The sequence below is a fragment of the Metopolophium dirhodum genome, chromosome 1 (genome assembly GCF_019925205.1).
Source record: "Metopolophium dirhodum isolate CAU chromosome 1, ASM1992520v1, whole genome shotgun sequence".
NCBI lineage: Eukaryota > Metazoa > Arthropoda > Insecta > Hemiptera > Aphididae > Metopolophium > Metopolophium dirhodum.
This window is the reverse complement of record NC_083560.1, coordinates 152,727,922-152,743,662: the sequence shown is the minus strand read 5'-3', so window position 1 is coordinate 152,743,662 and position 15,741 is coordinate 152,727,922. Positions and strand designations below refer to the sequence as shown.

The 15,741-nt window shown below is 29.7% G+C and overlaps 3 protein-coding genes across 3 annotated transcripts; 2 read left to right on the top strand and 1 right to left on the bottom strand.

Annotated features, from left to right (window-relative positions):
- Nucleotides 1–2,931: 2,931 nt before the first annotated feature.
- On the top strand, nucleotides 2,932–4,186 carry LOC132935374 (zinc finger MYM-type protein 1-like). Its single transcript, XM_061001907.1, has 3 exons — nucleotides 2,932–3,321; nucleotides 3,392–3,590; nucleotides 3,691–4,186. Exons 1-3 carry the CDS (start codon nucleotides 3,138–3,140, stop codon nucleotides 4,037–4,039), a joined length of 732 nt encoding a protein of 243 aa, XP_060857890.1. The 5' UTR covers nucleotides 2,932–3,137; the 3' UTR covers nucleotides 4,040–4,186.
- On the top strand, nucleotides 4,099–5,984 carry LOC132935373 (uncharacterized). Its single transcript, XM_061001906.1, has 4 exons — nucleotides 4,099–4,436; nucleotides 4,522–4,776; nucleotides 4,998–5,257; nucleotides 5,375–5,984. Exons 1-4 carry the CDS (start codon nucleotides 4,214–4,216, stop codon nucleotides 5,726–5,728), a joined length of 1,092 nt encoding a protein of 363 aa, XP_060857889.1. The 5' UTR covers nucleotides 4,099–4,213; the 3' UTR covers nucleotides 5,729–5,984.
- A 2,818-nt stretch (nucleotides 5,985–8,802) lies between these two features.
- LOC132933392 (uncharacterized) lies at nucleotides 8,803–14,391 on the bottom strand. Its single transcript, XM_060999685.1, has 8 exons — nucleotides 14,200–14,391; nucleotides 13,961–14,126; nucleotides 13,175–13,297; nucleotides 11,726–13,096; nucleotides 11,234–11,626; nucleotides 11,109–11,123; nucleotides 10,705–11,037; nucleotides 8,803–8,891 (listed from the first exon to the last, which is right to left on the bottom strand). Exons 1-8 carry the CDS (start codon nucleotides 14,389–14,391, stop codon nucleotides 8,803–8,805), a joined length of 2,682 nt encoding a protein of 893 aa, XP_060855668.1.
- Between the last annotated feature and the right edge of the window lie 1,350 nt (nucleotides 14,392–15,741).

Here is a 15,741-nt window from a genome sequence, read left to right as displayed (position 1 = left end):
AACATTGTTGTCCATATTGGGGGAATTTATTTGAAGGCCGTGAAGTAAGTCCTTATGTTTTTGTGAATTTATTTGAGAATTTTATTTGAAGGTCGTGTAGTAAGTCCTTACGTTTTGTGAATTAATTTTGAACATAGTTGTCCATATTGGGGGAATTTATTAAGGCCGTGTAGTAAGTCCTTACATCGAGTTATATTGAATTTTGAATTTTTACGACAGTTGAAGTCGAGTTTTATTGAATTTTATAGGCCAAATTGTAAGTCCTGATATTTGTGAATTTATTTGAAGACAGTGAGTCTATATTTTGAGATTAATTTTATTAAGGCCGGGATAAGTCCTTAAGTGTTGAGTTGATTATAAAATTGAATTAATTTAATTAATACAATTGGTAGGAGTCACTATTTAAGTATAGATGTCCTAGGATTGATTAATTAAGTTAGAAAAAAAATTTAGTTAATTTAATTAATACAATTGGTAGGAGTCACTATTTAAGTATAGATGTTCTAGGATTGATTAATTAAGTTAGAAAAAAAAAAAATTTGAATAAAAAAAAAAAAAAAAGGGTTTTAATAGGGAATATAATAACGGTGTTATTATTTAATTGTCCATTCGTTAGTTATACGAATTTAATATTTTGTTTAGTATTTATTCACCGCTGCTATTAATTGTATATTTAATTATTATAAACGATTTAATTTATTTTACGCTAGTGTGTCACTTATATTTTGATTAAGTTTAAAAATTATTATAAATTATTATTATTATTTTAACTAGAATCCTATATTTATTTAATTAAATTATTATGACTATTAATTAATGAGTCAAAAAGAAATTAATGTTAACCTAACTGAAAGCGAAACCGAAAGTGTTCAATTAGTAGATCAGGTTAAAGTTTCCGTAAACACTGAAGTAACAAGTGATAGTGAATTAAATAAGGGAACTGACAAAGAAAAAGATACAACAAATAGCGATAATAAGGATTTATTAATCGATTTAAGTACAGACGAAGGGTATCAATTGTTACGGAATAAACGAAATAAAAGGGTTTTTATCAAAACCAACAAATACTACGAAAGGACAGGTTAAAACTGAACAAGTGACAGATGAAAACCGCACCAAATAAATGCAAACGGCAATACAATGGTGTGGTGTTCATCTGTATAACCAAACGCGCGGGCCAATCAGCGACTGACTAAGTTATCAGAAAGGGTATATATACCGGACGATCTCGATAACTTAGTCAGTCCATTTCATTCCTTCAAACTATCAACATCTACCAAACACGTTCAGATAGAAGTAGGACTAGGACCAGAAACACCAGCCACCGACGACAGACGAAGTTACCGCTCCACGGTCGCAAGAAGCATCCAGCCGACGAACACCTACGACCGCGCCACTCAACGGCAGCAAGCGACGCCCCGCCACAGAAGGCCGACTACAACGCTGCTACCCGACGGCAAGTGTCGTTTAGCCGCCGACCAGAGACGAACACGCCGCTTCCCGGCTACCAGTGCGTCCAACCGACGACGTGCCGAACCTCCGACACCGTCAGTGCCGGTTAAACCCGTGACTGCCGCTCCACGGCATAGGACCCGTGTCAATCGACTCGTGGAGTGACAACGCCGGCCAATCCATAACCGCCGTTCATATCCCGGGCCTGCCGGATTATCGGACAAACCGACAACTCACGGCGCTGCAGCATCAAAAGGCTCTTGTCAGGGCCAACATATACCCAACCTCGGCACTTATTTAAGTTGTCCGATCCGAGTCTGGTTCGTCGCTGGAGTGCCGCTTAACTAAGTTTGCACCGACGACGGCCGTCTCCCCGGCCAACCATTTTATTGTAAGTACATTGTATAAACCATAGCCCGTTGTATAGATAGGGTCATAGGCGCAACTAGGGGGGTGCTAGGGGGACTTTAGCACCCCCAGACTAAAAATTAGCACCCCCAAAAATTCAAAGTCAAATCCTTGATTTGTAAGCTGTAGGTATTTCATTATTGTACCTACCTATTCTGTTCAAATTTTTATTTTAGAATAATTTATTTATATTTAATGTTTCGAAGATAGTTATATTAGATGACAACATAGTTTGTCATGAGGTCTACAATATAATATCATGATAGCCGATAGGTAAGGTATATTGCATTGGGAATTTGGTTGTGTTAATAGTTATTTTTAAACTGTTATATCTACGTAATCCGCTACCCGTATGTTTTCCATTATATGCGTTATCGTTATAAATTATAAATATAACTTATAACATTACACAACAGTCGACGAGACGACGACACACGTTATACAGACATACAGTACCCAAAACTTGAACTGCCAACAGGTCAGTATTAACAGTATTCCGTCTCCGTAAATCTGAATTGATAGGTATTTAAAATGTTTAGTATTTTTAAAAAACGGAAACGGAAACCTAAAGATAATAATGAGGAAAACGAAATTGAAGCTGATATTGACGATCCTGGCATGGTTGACATTTCTACTAATAGTACTACTCATACAAGTGATACAACTCTTGATTTGGGAAATAAAGATTCCGGCCCATGTCGTCCTATACTTACAGTAAGATTTATTCTGTTTACATATAAAAACTTAATAATTCGTTTTATGAGTTTTTTTAAATAAATAAAATAAAATAATAATAATAAAACTATAATAAGGTGTTTAATATTTTTCTGATTAATTTTATTATTATTTATTAATTAGGAATATAAAAAAATTAAATTTGGAACACAACAAAGATCGTTTCGAAGCCAATGGTACAATGAATGTGATTGGCTAGAATACAGTGTTCAGCGTAACGCTGCATTCTGCTTTGTTTGCCGAACTTTCGGTTCAGAAAATTCAGGTGAAAATATATGGATTAAATCTGGGTTCAATAATTAGCAAAAGGTAAGTAGTTTATTTTGAAGTGTAATAGTATATGTATTTTTACAAATAAAATAATTAAAAAATAAAAATTATTCAAAAACTTAAACTTCGCTAGAATAACTTAGTGTGTTAGACGTTAGTATTGAATACTAAATTTGTATCATGATTAATATAATCGACCACATTTTTTTCAGTTTCTTGTAAAATCAAAAAAACATTCTTCTACCAGTACTCATTTGACTAATTTATCAAAAATGTGTGCATATAAAAGTAGTTTAAAGACAGGATCTGTTGTGACACAACTATCTAGCGCTCATAAAAAACAAGTTGAAATTAATCGCAAATACATGTCTAGTTTAATTGATGTTGTGTTATACCTTGCTAAGCAAGGCATAGCATTTAGAGGACATAATGAAAATTTAGATTCTTTAAATCAAGGTACATTTATAATGTTATTATTTATTAATAAAATTAATATTTTCTTGTAATAATATAAATACAATTTTAGGTAATTATAAGGAAATGTGCCATATGGTATTTTCAAAGTTCATGCCAGATTTGAAAAATGTATATGAGAATAAAATTAACCATACCAGTTGGAAAGTGCAGGACGAAATTATTAAAATAAGTGCTGACCTAATTAAAGAAATTATTGTTGAGGAAATTGTTGTTTCTGGGAATTTTGCACTTATGGTTGATGAAGCCAGGTACAATATATTTCACCATTGTAATATTTATAATAGTCATATATACCTATATTTTGATCAAATTAATATTTTTTAAATGTAAATATATATTTGTCCACAGGTCCCATAAAGAAGAACAGTTATCTGTATGTGTGCGGTATGCTGTTGGTCTTGAGGCACGTGAAAGATTTTTGCAATTCATAGATGTTTCTAATGGACAAACTGCCAACCATATTATTTCTGCTGTTTTTAATTGTTTTCAAAATTTAAGTATTAATATCAATACATTAAATATTGTTGCTCAGTCTTATGATGGTGCCAGCGTAATGGCTGGACACCTTGGAGGTGTCCAGGCAAAAATTAAACAACAATTTCCATGTGCCATATACACACACTGTATGGCACACAGATTAAATTTGATTGTTGTGGATATGTGTAAAGGAATAAAGGTATTAATTAGTTTAAGATAATAAAAATAATAATAATAATAATAAAATAATAATCAAACAATAATTCATTGAAGTATTTTTAACAGAATGCCTATACGGCTATACCTGTAGTAAAATAATAAAATTTTTATCATATAATTATATAATCTGTATTAACATTTATAGAGAGCTCGAAGTATTTTTAATACTTTAGAAATGGTTTATGTTCATTTCTCTCGACCATCCAACAATGCTAAACTCATTGAAGTTCAATCTAAACTAGGTTTAAAAAAAGGAAATGTTCTCAGGATATGCGATACAAGATGGGTATGTCGCTATAAAAATTGCGAGTCGATGATAAAAAATTACTCATCAATATTAGAATTTTTAAAGAATGAAGTTGAAGCACAAGTGGACAAAGATGCTATTGAAGCTATCGGTAATTGAAAAAAAATTATGTAATGTAATTATAATTTGATATATTATTTTTAATTGTTGAATTTTTTTCTTAATTATAATTTTAGGTATTCTCGGTCAAATACAAAACTGTGCTTTTTTTATTGGAGTTACTCTATTGAAAGACATTCTTGGTATCATTAATATAATAAGTGTCACATTACAATCTAAAAATGCCACTTTAGGAAAAGCAAAAAGCATTATCAATGGAAGTATACAAAGTATTGAAAAATTACGTTCTGACATTGAATTTTCTACATTTTGGCAAAAAATTACATCTTTAGCTGAAGAGAATGATATAACCCTTGAAGTACCACACAAAGGTAAATATTAGATTAACTGTAAACCTTTGTAAAATCTAAAGGTTTTTCTTAAATAAGTTTTAACTTTATGTGTGAAATACATTTCTTAGACATTCATATGTAATAATTATTAATTAACAATACCATCAAAACAAAATTCATGTTCACAAAAATCAAAATTTAAATACATATAACAGTAATTTAATTTTAAGTTACTAATAAAAAATGTATTTAATGATTAGGAAGAAAACGGATAAGAACTCAACCGAAATCTTTGAACAATTTTTACTTACAATTAACAACTGGAGAAGAAAATGAACCAAATATTACACAATCTGTTGAAGACTATTGGAGACAAAATTTATACTATCCAATAATTGATTCTATAATCGTTAATTTAAAATATAGGTTCTCTGAAGAAAGTTTATCTATGGCTTGCTCCGTTGATAATTTTATGAATATGAACTATGAAGGAAGCTTAGAGTTCATAAATAACTATAAAGTAAAATTGATATAATATTAAATACAATTTCAATATTGAATTCAATTTTTTTTTCAGTAGTGTAGTTTAAGTTACTATAACTTTAATATTTTTATTATTTTTACTATTCAATTTCAGAATGTGACAAAAGTTTCAATCGATTTATTAAAAGCTGAAATGATGGTTTTCAAAAACTGTTTGCCACCAGATTTCAATTTTGATGACATTAAAGGAAAAATAAATAAAGAAGCTTTTCCTAACTTGTATAAGCTACTTCAAATTGCAATTACAATCCCAATAAGTTCTGCAACTTGTGAACGTAGTTTTTCTAGTATGAGACGTATCAAAAATTGGCTAAGAACAAGTATGTTGCAGCAGCGCTTTAGTGACTTGTCAATTTTAAATATTGAGAGGGATTTATCAAATAAAATACAAACGGAAACAGTGTTAGATAGATATAACACAAAAACCAGGAAAATTGTTTTAAAATAATAGATTATAATATGTTATCTAAATAGTTGTTATTAGTTATTGTAATTAATTATTAATTATAATGTTTTTAGTGATTGTTCCTTAATATTAATCATTATCAAAATATCAAATGTGTTATCATATAAATTAATATAAATATGAAGTTGAGTTATAAAAGCATGTTGTTAATAGCTTTGAAGTTGTGTGTTGGTGGGGGAAGCCCCCCACGGGTTACCAAGGTATACTAAATTTTAGCACCCCTTAAATTGCAGGTCTAGTTGCGCCTATGGATAGGGTCCGGCAGTCGCCCGACCAGCACCCAAGCACCACCGATTGTGCCGCCCACTTAATTAAAGTCTGGCACAAATCAGACGCTTTACTCGTCCCATTATTATAAATATCATTATTTATTCACATAGCAATAGAGAGAATTGATTACCGTAAACACAATCGTTGTTCTTTATTCACGACGCGGGTCGTCCACTCGGACGCACCATATCAACTGGCGCCCAACTAGTGGCTCGACGTCCACGACACCGAGATTAACAAAACAAGTAATCACGATGGTGAGAAATAACACCGAGCAAATCCAACTAATGGAGGATGCAATACAACAATTACGAGGAACAATAGAGCAGCAAAATACAGCATTGGCAGAGTTAAAAAGTCTTATTACAGATCAGAACGAAAAACAAGAACAACAAAATCAACAGATTACAGCACTAAGGCAATTGATAAATGACACAGACTCCAAGTTAACAATCGAGACAGCGAAACATGAAAAAGACTTGAGAGTCATGAATAATATCAGATCGGAAGAGACAACACAAAGAACTAATAATATAGACATAACAATGCCGAATTTTAGTGGGGAAGACGACGAACACCCGAAAATGTTCTTAAAAAATCTTGAAACGTATATAACGCATGAAAAAATAACAACAATGGATAGAATGATTGTATAATAACATGAATTAAATTATTATATTGAAATTGTATAACTATTGTATTATTATTTTAATCATAATTTTATCATTTTTAATCATATTATTGTAATCATATTACTAATAACAATTTTTATTGTATTTAAGTTATATATCATGTTAAGTAACAAAAATATAATTGTGTCAATCTAATCAATTGTAATACTTTAATCGAGTAATCAAAAAAAAAATAATAAAAAATGTAACTATTAATTATTATCATGTAAATTGTCATAATAAGACAATAATTAACCATTTTATCTATGTACTAAATGTATTGAATGTACTGAATTATGTAAAAACATTGTAAACATTATCTATGTAAAATGTATTGTCTGTGTAAAGTTTTCTAATTTTAAAGCTTTTTGTAGTTCTACAAATTGTAGCCCTACAAAAACCTTTGAAAGGGCGGTGAGGTGTAGCGAGCTGTGACTGTTTAACCATTTATCTAAAAATAAAACCTATTAGGCGGTAGATCAAAGTGTAGATCAAAGTAATCGTATATAGTAAGCGCCGCGTAATAATTACGTTAATAATAAAACTAGTTAGTACATTAGTAATAAAACTAGCAGATGCGCTGCGTGTGTAGTAGTACAAACGAATATCGATCGCGTGACCATGAACGGCGTGCGTCAATCTATATATGACTACTTATATAAATAACTCGCATAAAATGTCCATATAAATCGTGAGTGTTATGGAATAAAGCACCGCGCGTGTACAATAACGGCATATATATGTCGCATCCACTTGGTGAAATCGCTCATTTCATGAAGTGGATGTCCACTTCATGAAATGTATCCATTTAGTGAAAATGATGTTTTACTACACTATAATATGGACAATTTGTTGACCTTTTCATGAAGTGGATGAAATTCATTTTATCCACATTCTGTAATATTACTATTTATATATACGAGTATTTTTGATATTGGGTTATTGTACGATTTGCACTAGGTAATTGTGTATAATATGAAGAAATTTCAAGAAATTGAAGAAATTGAAGAAAATGAAGAAAATGTACAATGCTCAGCAGTTATTATACATGTCATACATGTGAAATTGACATACATGAAGTTGAAAATCAAGATGGAGCTGGATCAATTATGTGTAAACTATACATAAAAAAAGAACAGATTAAAATGATACGAAAAAAAGGCTCTGATGGCATTAAAAAATTTGCTGAAAAAATGTTACAGGTAAATTTTTGAATAACACAATTATTTTAAAAATAAAATAAAAATATTATTATAATACACTTTTTTAGACTAGTCATGCAGCTGTTCCAAACCTCGAAATTAACGATTGCGTGGTAATGGCTGTTCCAAAAGTCGACAGAGGGCCTACAGATCCACCAAATATTTTATGTTTAGTTGTTGACAAAAAGAATAACCTGTATAAGCTAGGGACTAAACATGGAATGATTAAAGGATGGTATGGAGGAGATTGCTTAAAAAAATGTGAGAAGTTTTTAACGAGTGACGAGGTTTTATTGGACAAAGAGCTAACTGTTCGAGAGACTGTTAAAGTCACAACAGGTGGACAAGGCTTTTCTTCTTGTTCATGTAAATCGAAAAGCCCATGTCAAACATCAAGATGTGCCGGTTTAAAAAAAAAATTTTGTGCAATAGTTGTTGCCATAACTCTGAACCATGTTAAAATAAATAATAAAATGTAAAATAAAGTTTAAGAAAACTTTTAATTTAATTTTTATAATTCATTATTTATGGTTACCTATATTATATTATTTAATTATCATCATATTATACACAATTACCTAGTGCAAATCGTACAATAACCCAATAACAAAAATACTCGTATATATAAATAGTAATATTATTACAGAATGTGGAAAAAATTTCATCCACTTCATGAAAAGGTCAACAAATTGTCCATATAGTGTAGTAAAACGTCATTTTCACTAAATGGATACATTTCATGAAGTGGACATCCACTTCATGAAATGAGCGATTTCACTAAGTGCATGCGACATAAATATGTTCAACTTCCTACCGGGTGCAAGCGCGTGACGAGGCCGCGAGATGACCATATACGGTTATCCAGAATAAGTAGGGACAGGGACAGACCCAACGAATTTCGTTTTTGGTCGCTTTATTCTGACGAGAATAATCTCTTCCTTCTGTTAAAAGTATTATCTCTTATTCTTTGTATATTACTCATATATTTTTTGGCAAATTTCCCTGTAATAAATAAATATTCATTGTTATACTAATAAACTATATAAAAAAAACAGTGTTTCTATATTATTGGTGTAAATTTCAAGTACCTAAAATTATTTGTTTTTGAATTACAACAAAATAGGAAAATCGCTAGACGAAAAATCGGGTGAATATCTAATGATGTAAAAATTTAAACTTCAAACTCTCATAAAAAATCTATGAATGATCTCAACTATTTTTTTAATTTCCACTAACAAAAACTTACAATGAACCTTTATTACATTTTCGAGTTTTTCGACCAATCAAATAGGTATTTTTTTATCGCCATAAATTAAAAAAGAAGTAATGACAATTGAAAATGTCATATCCATATGCCTATAAATAGTTCAACATGATTTAAAATATTTTAAAAATTGTATGGTTTATAGAAAATTCTAATTCAACATAGAGAGAAAAATAAAAAGGTGGATAAGTGGATGTCGCTTTGCTGTACAGTAGGTTATAAGTGGGTCACTGTAATGGATGGTGTCAAATTTGAATTCGATGATATAATATAATTGGAGAAGAAAAACGATTCTAAGCGAAAACGGTCAGTCAGCCTATGATATTACCAAGTATATTTGATGATATTATTGTGAATAAAGTAATTTATATATAACCTATTTACGTGGAGCCTTGTTTTAAATTTTCAATCCTTAGCCATAAAAGTTAAACATTTTATACATTTTTAACTACAAAATAATTAATAAATTATAAATTTGATAAATGTTTTCAAAATTTGAACTTTAAATGCTTATAAAAAATAATTGTTCATATGTATTTTTAATATTTTTCAACTGCTATTAGAACGATATATCAGGAGCCTTATATTTAATATTTACGCTTTTTTACCAAACAAATAAAATTTTATTGATATTTATAGAAAAACAACTAAAAAAATTGAAAACTGACAATGTCCGTAAACAGCTCAAATAGAGTCAAAATATTTTCAAAAATTTATGGTGTATAGAAAATGCTAATATAAACATTCAGTCAAAATTTAATGTCCCTACGGTTATTTGTTTTAAGGCTCAGTCAAACAGAAAGCGGTCTGCCCGCGTGGGCACTGTAAAATAATACAACCGACCGCTGCCTGCCGCGGTCAGCGTACCCGTAGACCATGGCAGCCCGCTCTCTGTTTGACCGAGCCTTTAGAGTAACACCAAAAACCAAAATCGATTTTCTCGATAACAGATTTTGTGTAAAAATTCCCGTTTTTCCTTAATTTTTCATTTGTTTTTCACGTCGCTTTTGAAAACTACTGACCAACTAGATTCACTTTCCTATCAGAAAAGTTACTGTTGAAGAAAATCCAAGCACTTTTACTGTCCTAATAGGTGATGACAGACACAAAAATAAAAAAAAAAACACACATCATTGTAAAATCAATACATTCATCGCTTCGCTCAGAAACTAAAATTTTACAGTTACTTGGACATAAAACATGAAGTATTTTGTAGACAGCAACCACCTATTAACGATACTTTCATAAATAATAATAAAAAAACACACGTCATATAGACCATTGTAAAATCAATACATTCTCATTGCTCCGATCCAGGGGCGGTAGGGCTATTTTATGTTACCGGGAAATTAATTCAAGCGGGCCCGGGCCCCGAACGGAAGGGCCCAAAAATTTTTTACTCGCTTCGCTCGCAGTACAATTACTAATCAAATTTTGTCATTTTGTGTACACTGTTTGAGGATGTTAAAAAAAATAATAGTATGCTGCAATTCTGGCAACATTTTTTATTAGGTAGAAATTAATATATTAATTTTTTTTTTAATATTTCACTATGTGCAGCCACCTTATCAATTATATCATTAGGGTTAATTTCAGTTAACATTTCTTTTTCAACACACATTAACATAAAACTTTCTAAATTTTCTTGTGACATTGAATTTCTTAAATAATTTTTAACATACTTAAGTTTTGAAAAACTACGTTCACATCCTACTTGAGTGATTGAAAATGTAAGTAACAATTTATATGTAAAATACAGAACTGGGTAAGCATTACTAAATAAATTATAATTAACTATTACGCTAAAACAACAAACAACGCAGCACTTTTCCTTTGTTTCATCAGAATTATGAGAGCATCTTTCATTATCCATATAATTTTGTTCTGTAAAGAATAAAAATGTTATAGGTAAACTGAAGACATAACCAATAGACTTATAATTTAAGCATACAAACCATTATCTTCTCCATCTGAAATTAATTCAATATATTCCTTATATTGATCATTTAGTCATTATACTCTTGACAAAGCTGTACATGAGACAAATCTGGCATAAATGGTACAATCTTTAAATGGATACTTTTTAGTGAATCTTCTGGTAGAGGTTCATCAATACAAAAATTATTTGGATCCAAACAATTGAAGTCAGCATATAAATGTTTGTGCTTTTCAAAACGTTCTACAATACTTTGGATAACTGAGTCAAATATTATATTATGCACATTTACTGTATACGAATGCAATGGATCTTCGATTGGGTTATCAGTTGATTCATAAGAAAATTGCTTCGATTTTTTTCTTGGTCGAAATGATCTTATACTGTCATGGATTTGGATAGAGGTGTTTTCTACTGTTTTTAATTTACTGTTTGCCCATGTCAAAAAATTATCAGCAGCTTGCTTGATGCTGGGAAAATCACAATCAATTTTTTTCAAATCATTAAGAGTTTGAGTTACCATTTGGTGGGCAGAAACTAAATTAACACCATAACCTTGAAGGTATTAGGATAAAGGTGTGGTTTTATTAAAAATTCTTAAATATATTTGTGCTGTTAAAATTGTTTCGTATTTACACAGTCCTTCCATAAAACCACTAGCCTTTAGTCGTGCTTCTGGTTTAATATTTGTATTTTCACAAATTTCTTCTAATGAAGTTATTAATTCAACAAATAAACAGTTATCGGGATTATTAAAGTAACCAAAAACTTTGGTTAACGCTGTATCTTTTGACCACCATCTCGTTTCTCCTATTGTACATATCCTTTGTCTTGTACCTTTTGAACGCCATACATCCATTCGACTATAGGATTCTTTTAGAAAAACAGCACATCCATTTAAAAGTCCAAATAAACTTACACCTTGTAAAATTTTGTTTGTTACATCACAAATAACAAGGTTCAACACGTGAGCATAACACCAGATATGTGTTTGTGTTAATGTTATATTGTTCAATTTTGTAGAAAATCCATTATACACACCTTGCATATTTGCAGCTCCATCCGTTGAATTTCCAACACTGTATTTTGGATTAATACCCATTTGTTTCAAAGTATTTAATAATAAATTGACAAAATCAATGCCTTTGCTCGAGGTGCATTTAATCATTCCTATTAAGCGTTCATGTATTTTTGTACCAACTACATACCTAACGATAACTGAACATTGGTCTATAACAGTGATATCCTGTGTAGTATCCAATTGAACTGAATATATTACGGCTTTTTTAAGTTCTTTGGTAATAGCAGATTTGATCAGTTGTGATACTGCATCAGTTATGTAATTAACAGTAGTTTTAGACAAGAATGTAACGAAACCACCACCTTGTTTAGATCCAGAGTTATGTATAGTTGCACTCTTTTTAATTACAATATCTAAATGCCCTTGAAGTATAGGATCAAATTTACTAACGAGAAGTACCATTTCCAAAAAGTTACCATGATCCAAGTTGCTGTTATTTAATGTATAAGCTGCCTCACATTTTTTACCGCGATAACTGAGTCCACGTTTACCTATTAACTTTATGATTTCAATGATTCTTAATAATATCTGTCTATTATTTTCAATTTCTTTTTTTCTTATCGAACTCAGACCATATTTAATAAGTGAATCAACAGAAGAACAGTTTTTCATCAGAATGTGAGCATCAACATTTTGTTTATGAGTTAGTGATGCTTCATGTTCTTCAATTCGTAAATATATATGTGTCCATTTCATAACACCAACTGTAAATCTACCACTGCCATCTCCATATGCCAAACATATACAACAATGTAATGATGAATTTCCATGGTTATATGAAACCCACATTCGTCTTCCTCCATCTTTTCGAAAATATGTTTTCAAGGCAGTAAATGGAATGTTTGTTTCTGGTTGATGGGGGTGGAAAAGCCAATATTGAATCATATTATGTTTATCTGGTTTTTTGAAATATTTAGCATTAAGTTCTGGAAACAAAAAATAATAATATTATGTTTGTATATAGATGAATTTATCATTATAAAAATTGCAAATTTTACTCTTACCTTCATTAAATATTGTATCAGATACACATTTATTAGAAATAACATCAAGATCCAAATCATCTACACAATTAACCAAATCTGAATTATGAACATTCTCACTAGTTGATGCCACTGGATGATCACCTAAAATATTGTAATAAAAATTTTAAAATATTTACATCTACAAGTCTTACATTAATTAAATAATATAGGAGAGAGTGGCAGTATGACATACCTTTTTGAAAATTAAATTTTGATGCACATATTATTTTTAAGACAATTTTATTTTATTTTTAAATTAATTAAAATTTACTTTACTATGGTTACTATTATTTTAGACATAAGGTTGGGCAAAAATTTAAAATGACACTTGTAAGTGAATTATTAATATTGTAAAACAACTGTTAAAAACTTAAATTTAACAATGTAATCAACTATGTTTTAATACTTTTACATGGGTAACATAAAAGTATGTAAGTGTGTATTTGTAATAATATTTAATTACGTACGTAATTTGTCATGTTTTTATCTTCAAAACAATGGTAAATAGTAATATAAAAACAGTCTTCATGAGAACTTAGTAATTAACTAGCTAAGTTATATGCATTAAGTTAAAGCAAAGAATAAATGATATACAAGTAAAAAATTCAAAATATTTTTTGATAATAATAATAGGTACTTTTGTAGTAATTATAGTGTTTTTTTTTTATTTTGAACACAGAATTGTATGATTTTTTAAGAAAGGCAATTTTATTTCTACTGAATTTTTATGATCTAGCATGATAAAAAATTAAAATGCAACATTACCAAAAACAGAAGTTGAACTAGATTCCCGGATAGTAGATTCTTTAACTTCATATATTGTTTCCTGTATACACTTTTCGATGTTCACAGTTGAAGTACAAATGTATTTGTTTTGATCAGAAACAACTGGTAAATCTGGTTCACAAATTGTATCTGTGTCTTGTTTCTTCTAATAAATACATATTTGTGTAAATAAATTTTAATATTATATCATATAATATTTAATTAATAATTATACCTACTTCTGATTCAGACGAAATGGTAACTTTGTCTTCATTTGAAAAACCAGAGAAATCGTTTGAGTTGACATTTGTGATTTCGACTTCCTTTGAAAATGATAACTTCTTTTGTTTGGGATCAGAACCGGCTTTAACTAGCATTTTTTGATCTTTTAGGCGCCGTTTTTCTGAACCACTTTTTAATTTGGTACTCATTTTAGTTCAAACCGTAAGGCAAATAAAAATTACAAAAAAAACAACAATTTAAATACACTCGTAATATGCTGCAACAACAAGATAACAATGCGGAATTGTGGAAAGCAATCCACAGACATGAAACAATTAAATCGTTTAAATCGTTTAAATAACTATAGTAGGTAACTGTGAGTTGTGACACTCATAGCAGACTGTCAATAAGGAGTTGACGCGGCCACGCGGGCGTGCGTGCCAGTCTTGTATATTTATTTATATTGTTAAATAATAATGTAACGCTAATAATAGCTATTTGGTAGTTATCAGTAATATTTATTAATAACTATTATTACGACTAAACAAATAAAACCAATCGAATCTACGAATGGAAAAAAAACTGTCAGACCCTTTTTCTTAGAAAAAGACATGTTGTATGTTTAAATACAGTTACTAAATAAATGGTAATCTTATTTAATTTTAAAATATGAACATTGGACATGAAGTCTGGGGGTCCAAACTAGCCGGAGGCCTAGTCCGCGATCCGACCCTGACTATATCAACTGTACTATTTATAATCAATGATTACCATACGTACTACGTACAATACTACAATGTCATGTATAATTAACGTAAACGCAAAAGTATTTTTTTCATTATTATTTATAATTATAAACCAATAAAATAAACTATTTTTTAATTTGTATATACTTTGATATTATAAAATTGTTTGATAAATAACATTTCAAACATAAAATACGGTATTATTATGTTATAATATTATGTTGTTTGAGGTTTGTCTGTGTCTCACTTTTTTACTTCACTGTTTATTTAAACATTAATTATTACTATATTATTTTATTGCAATGAAGACTGCTACAGTACGGTATGGAATTAAATGCATTGTAATTTGTAACCTTATGTAATAATAAGATGTAAGAAAATCGACGTACTAGTTATTTCTCTTTTCCTAAAGATCCAATCAGGTAAAAAATTCAATATAAATATATCAATATATAATATTTAATCTTATATAACAATCATTATAGATGTTCAATGTTTCCTAAATGATTTAAAGAATAGGCTCAAACCTCATGCTGAGCCAACATTATTTACTGGCACTTAGAATATAAATATCTAATCACATTTTTACTTCATAAAATATCAATACATACTATAATAATTATGTATGTACCTATTTCATCAGTTATAATTTTTTATAATTATATTTAGGTATGACATCTCAGGATAAAATTTTAATCTTGCCATTGACATCAGATGATGTGAGAAAAAAGAAGTAAAAAATTATAACAAAATAAAATATTTTAAATGCATTTTAGAATACAAAAAAAAAAGCCGGTAAAAGAAAAAAAACTA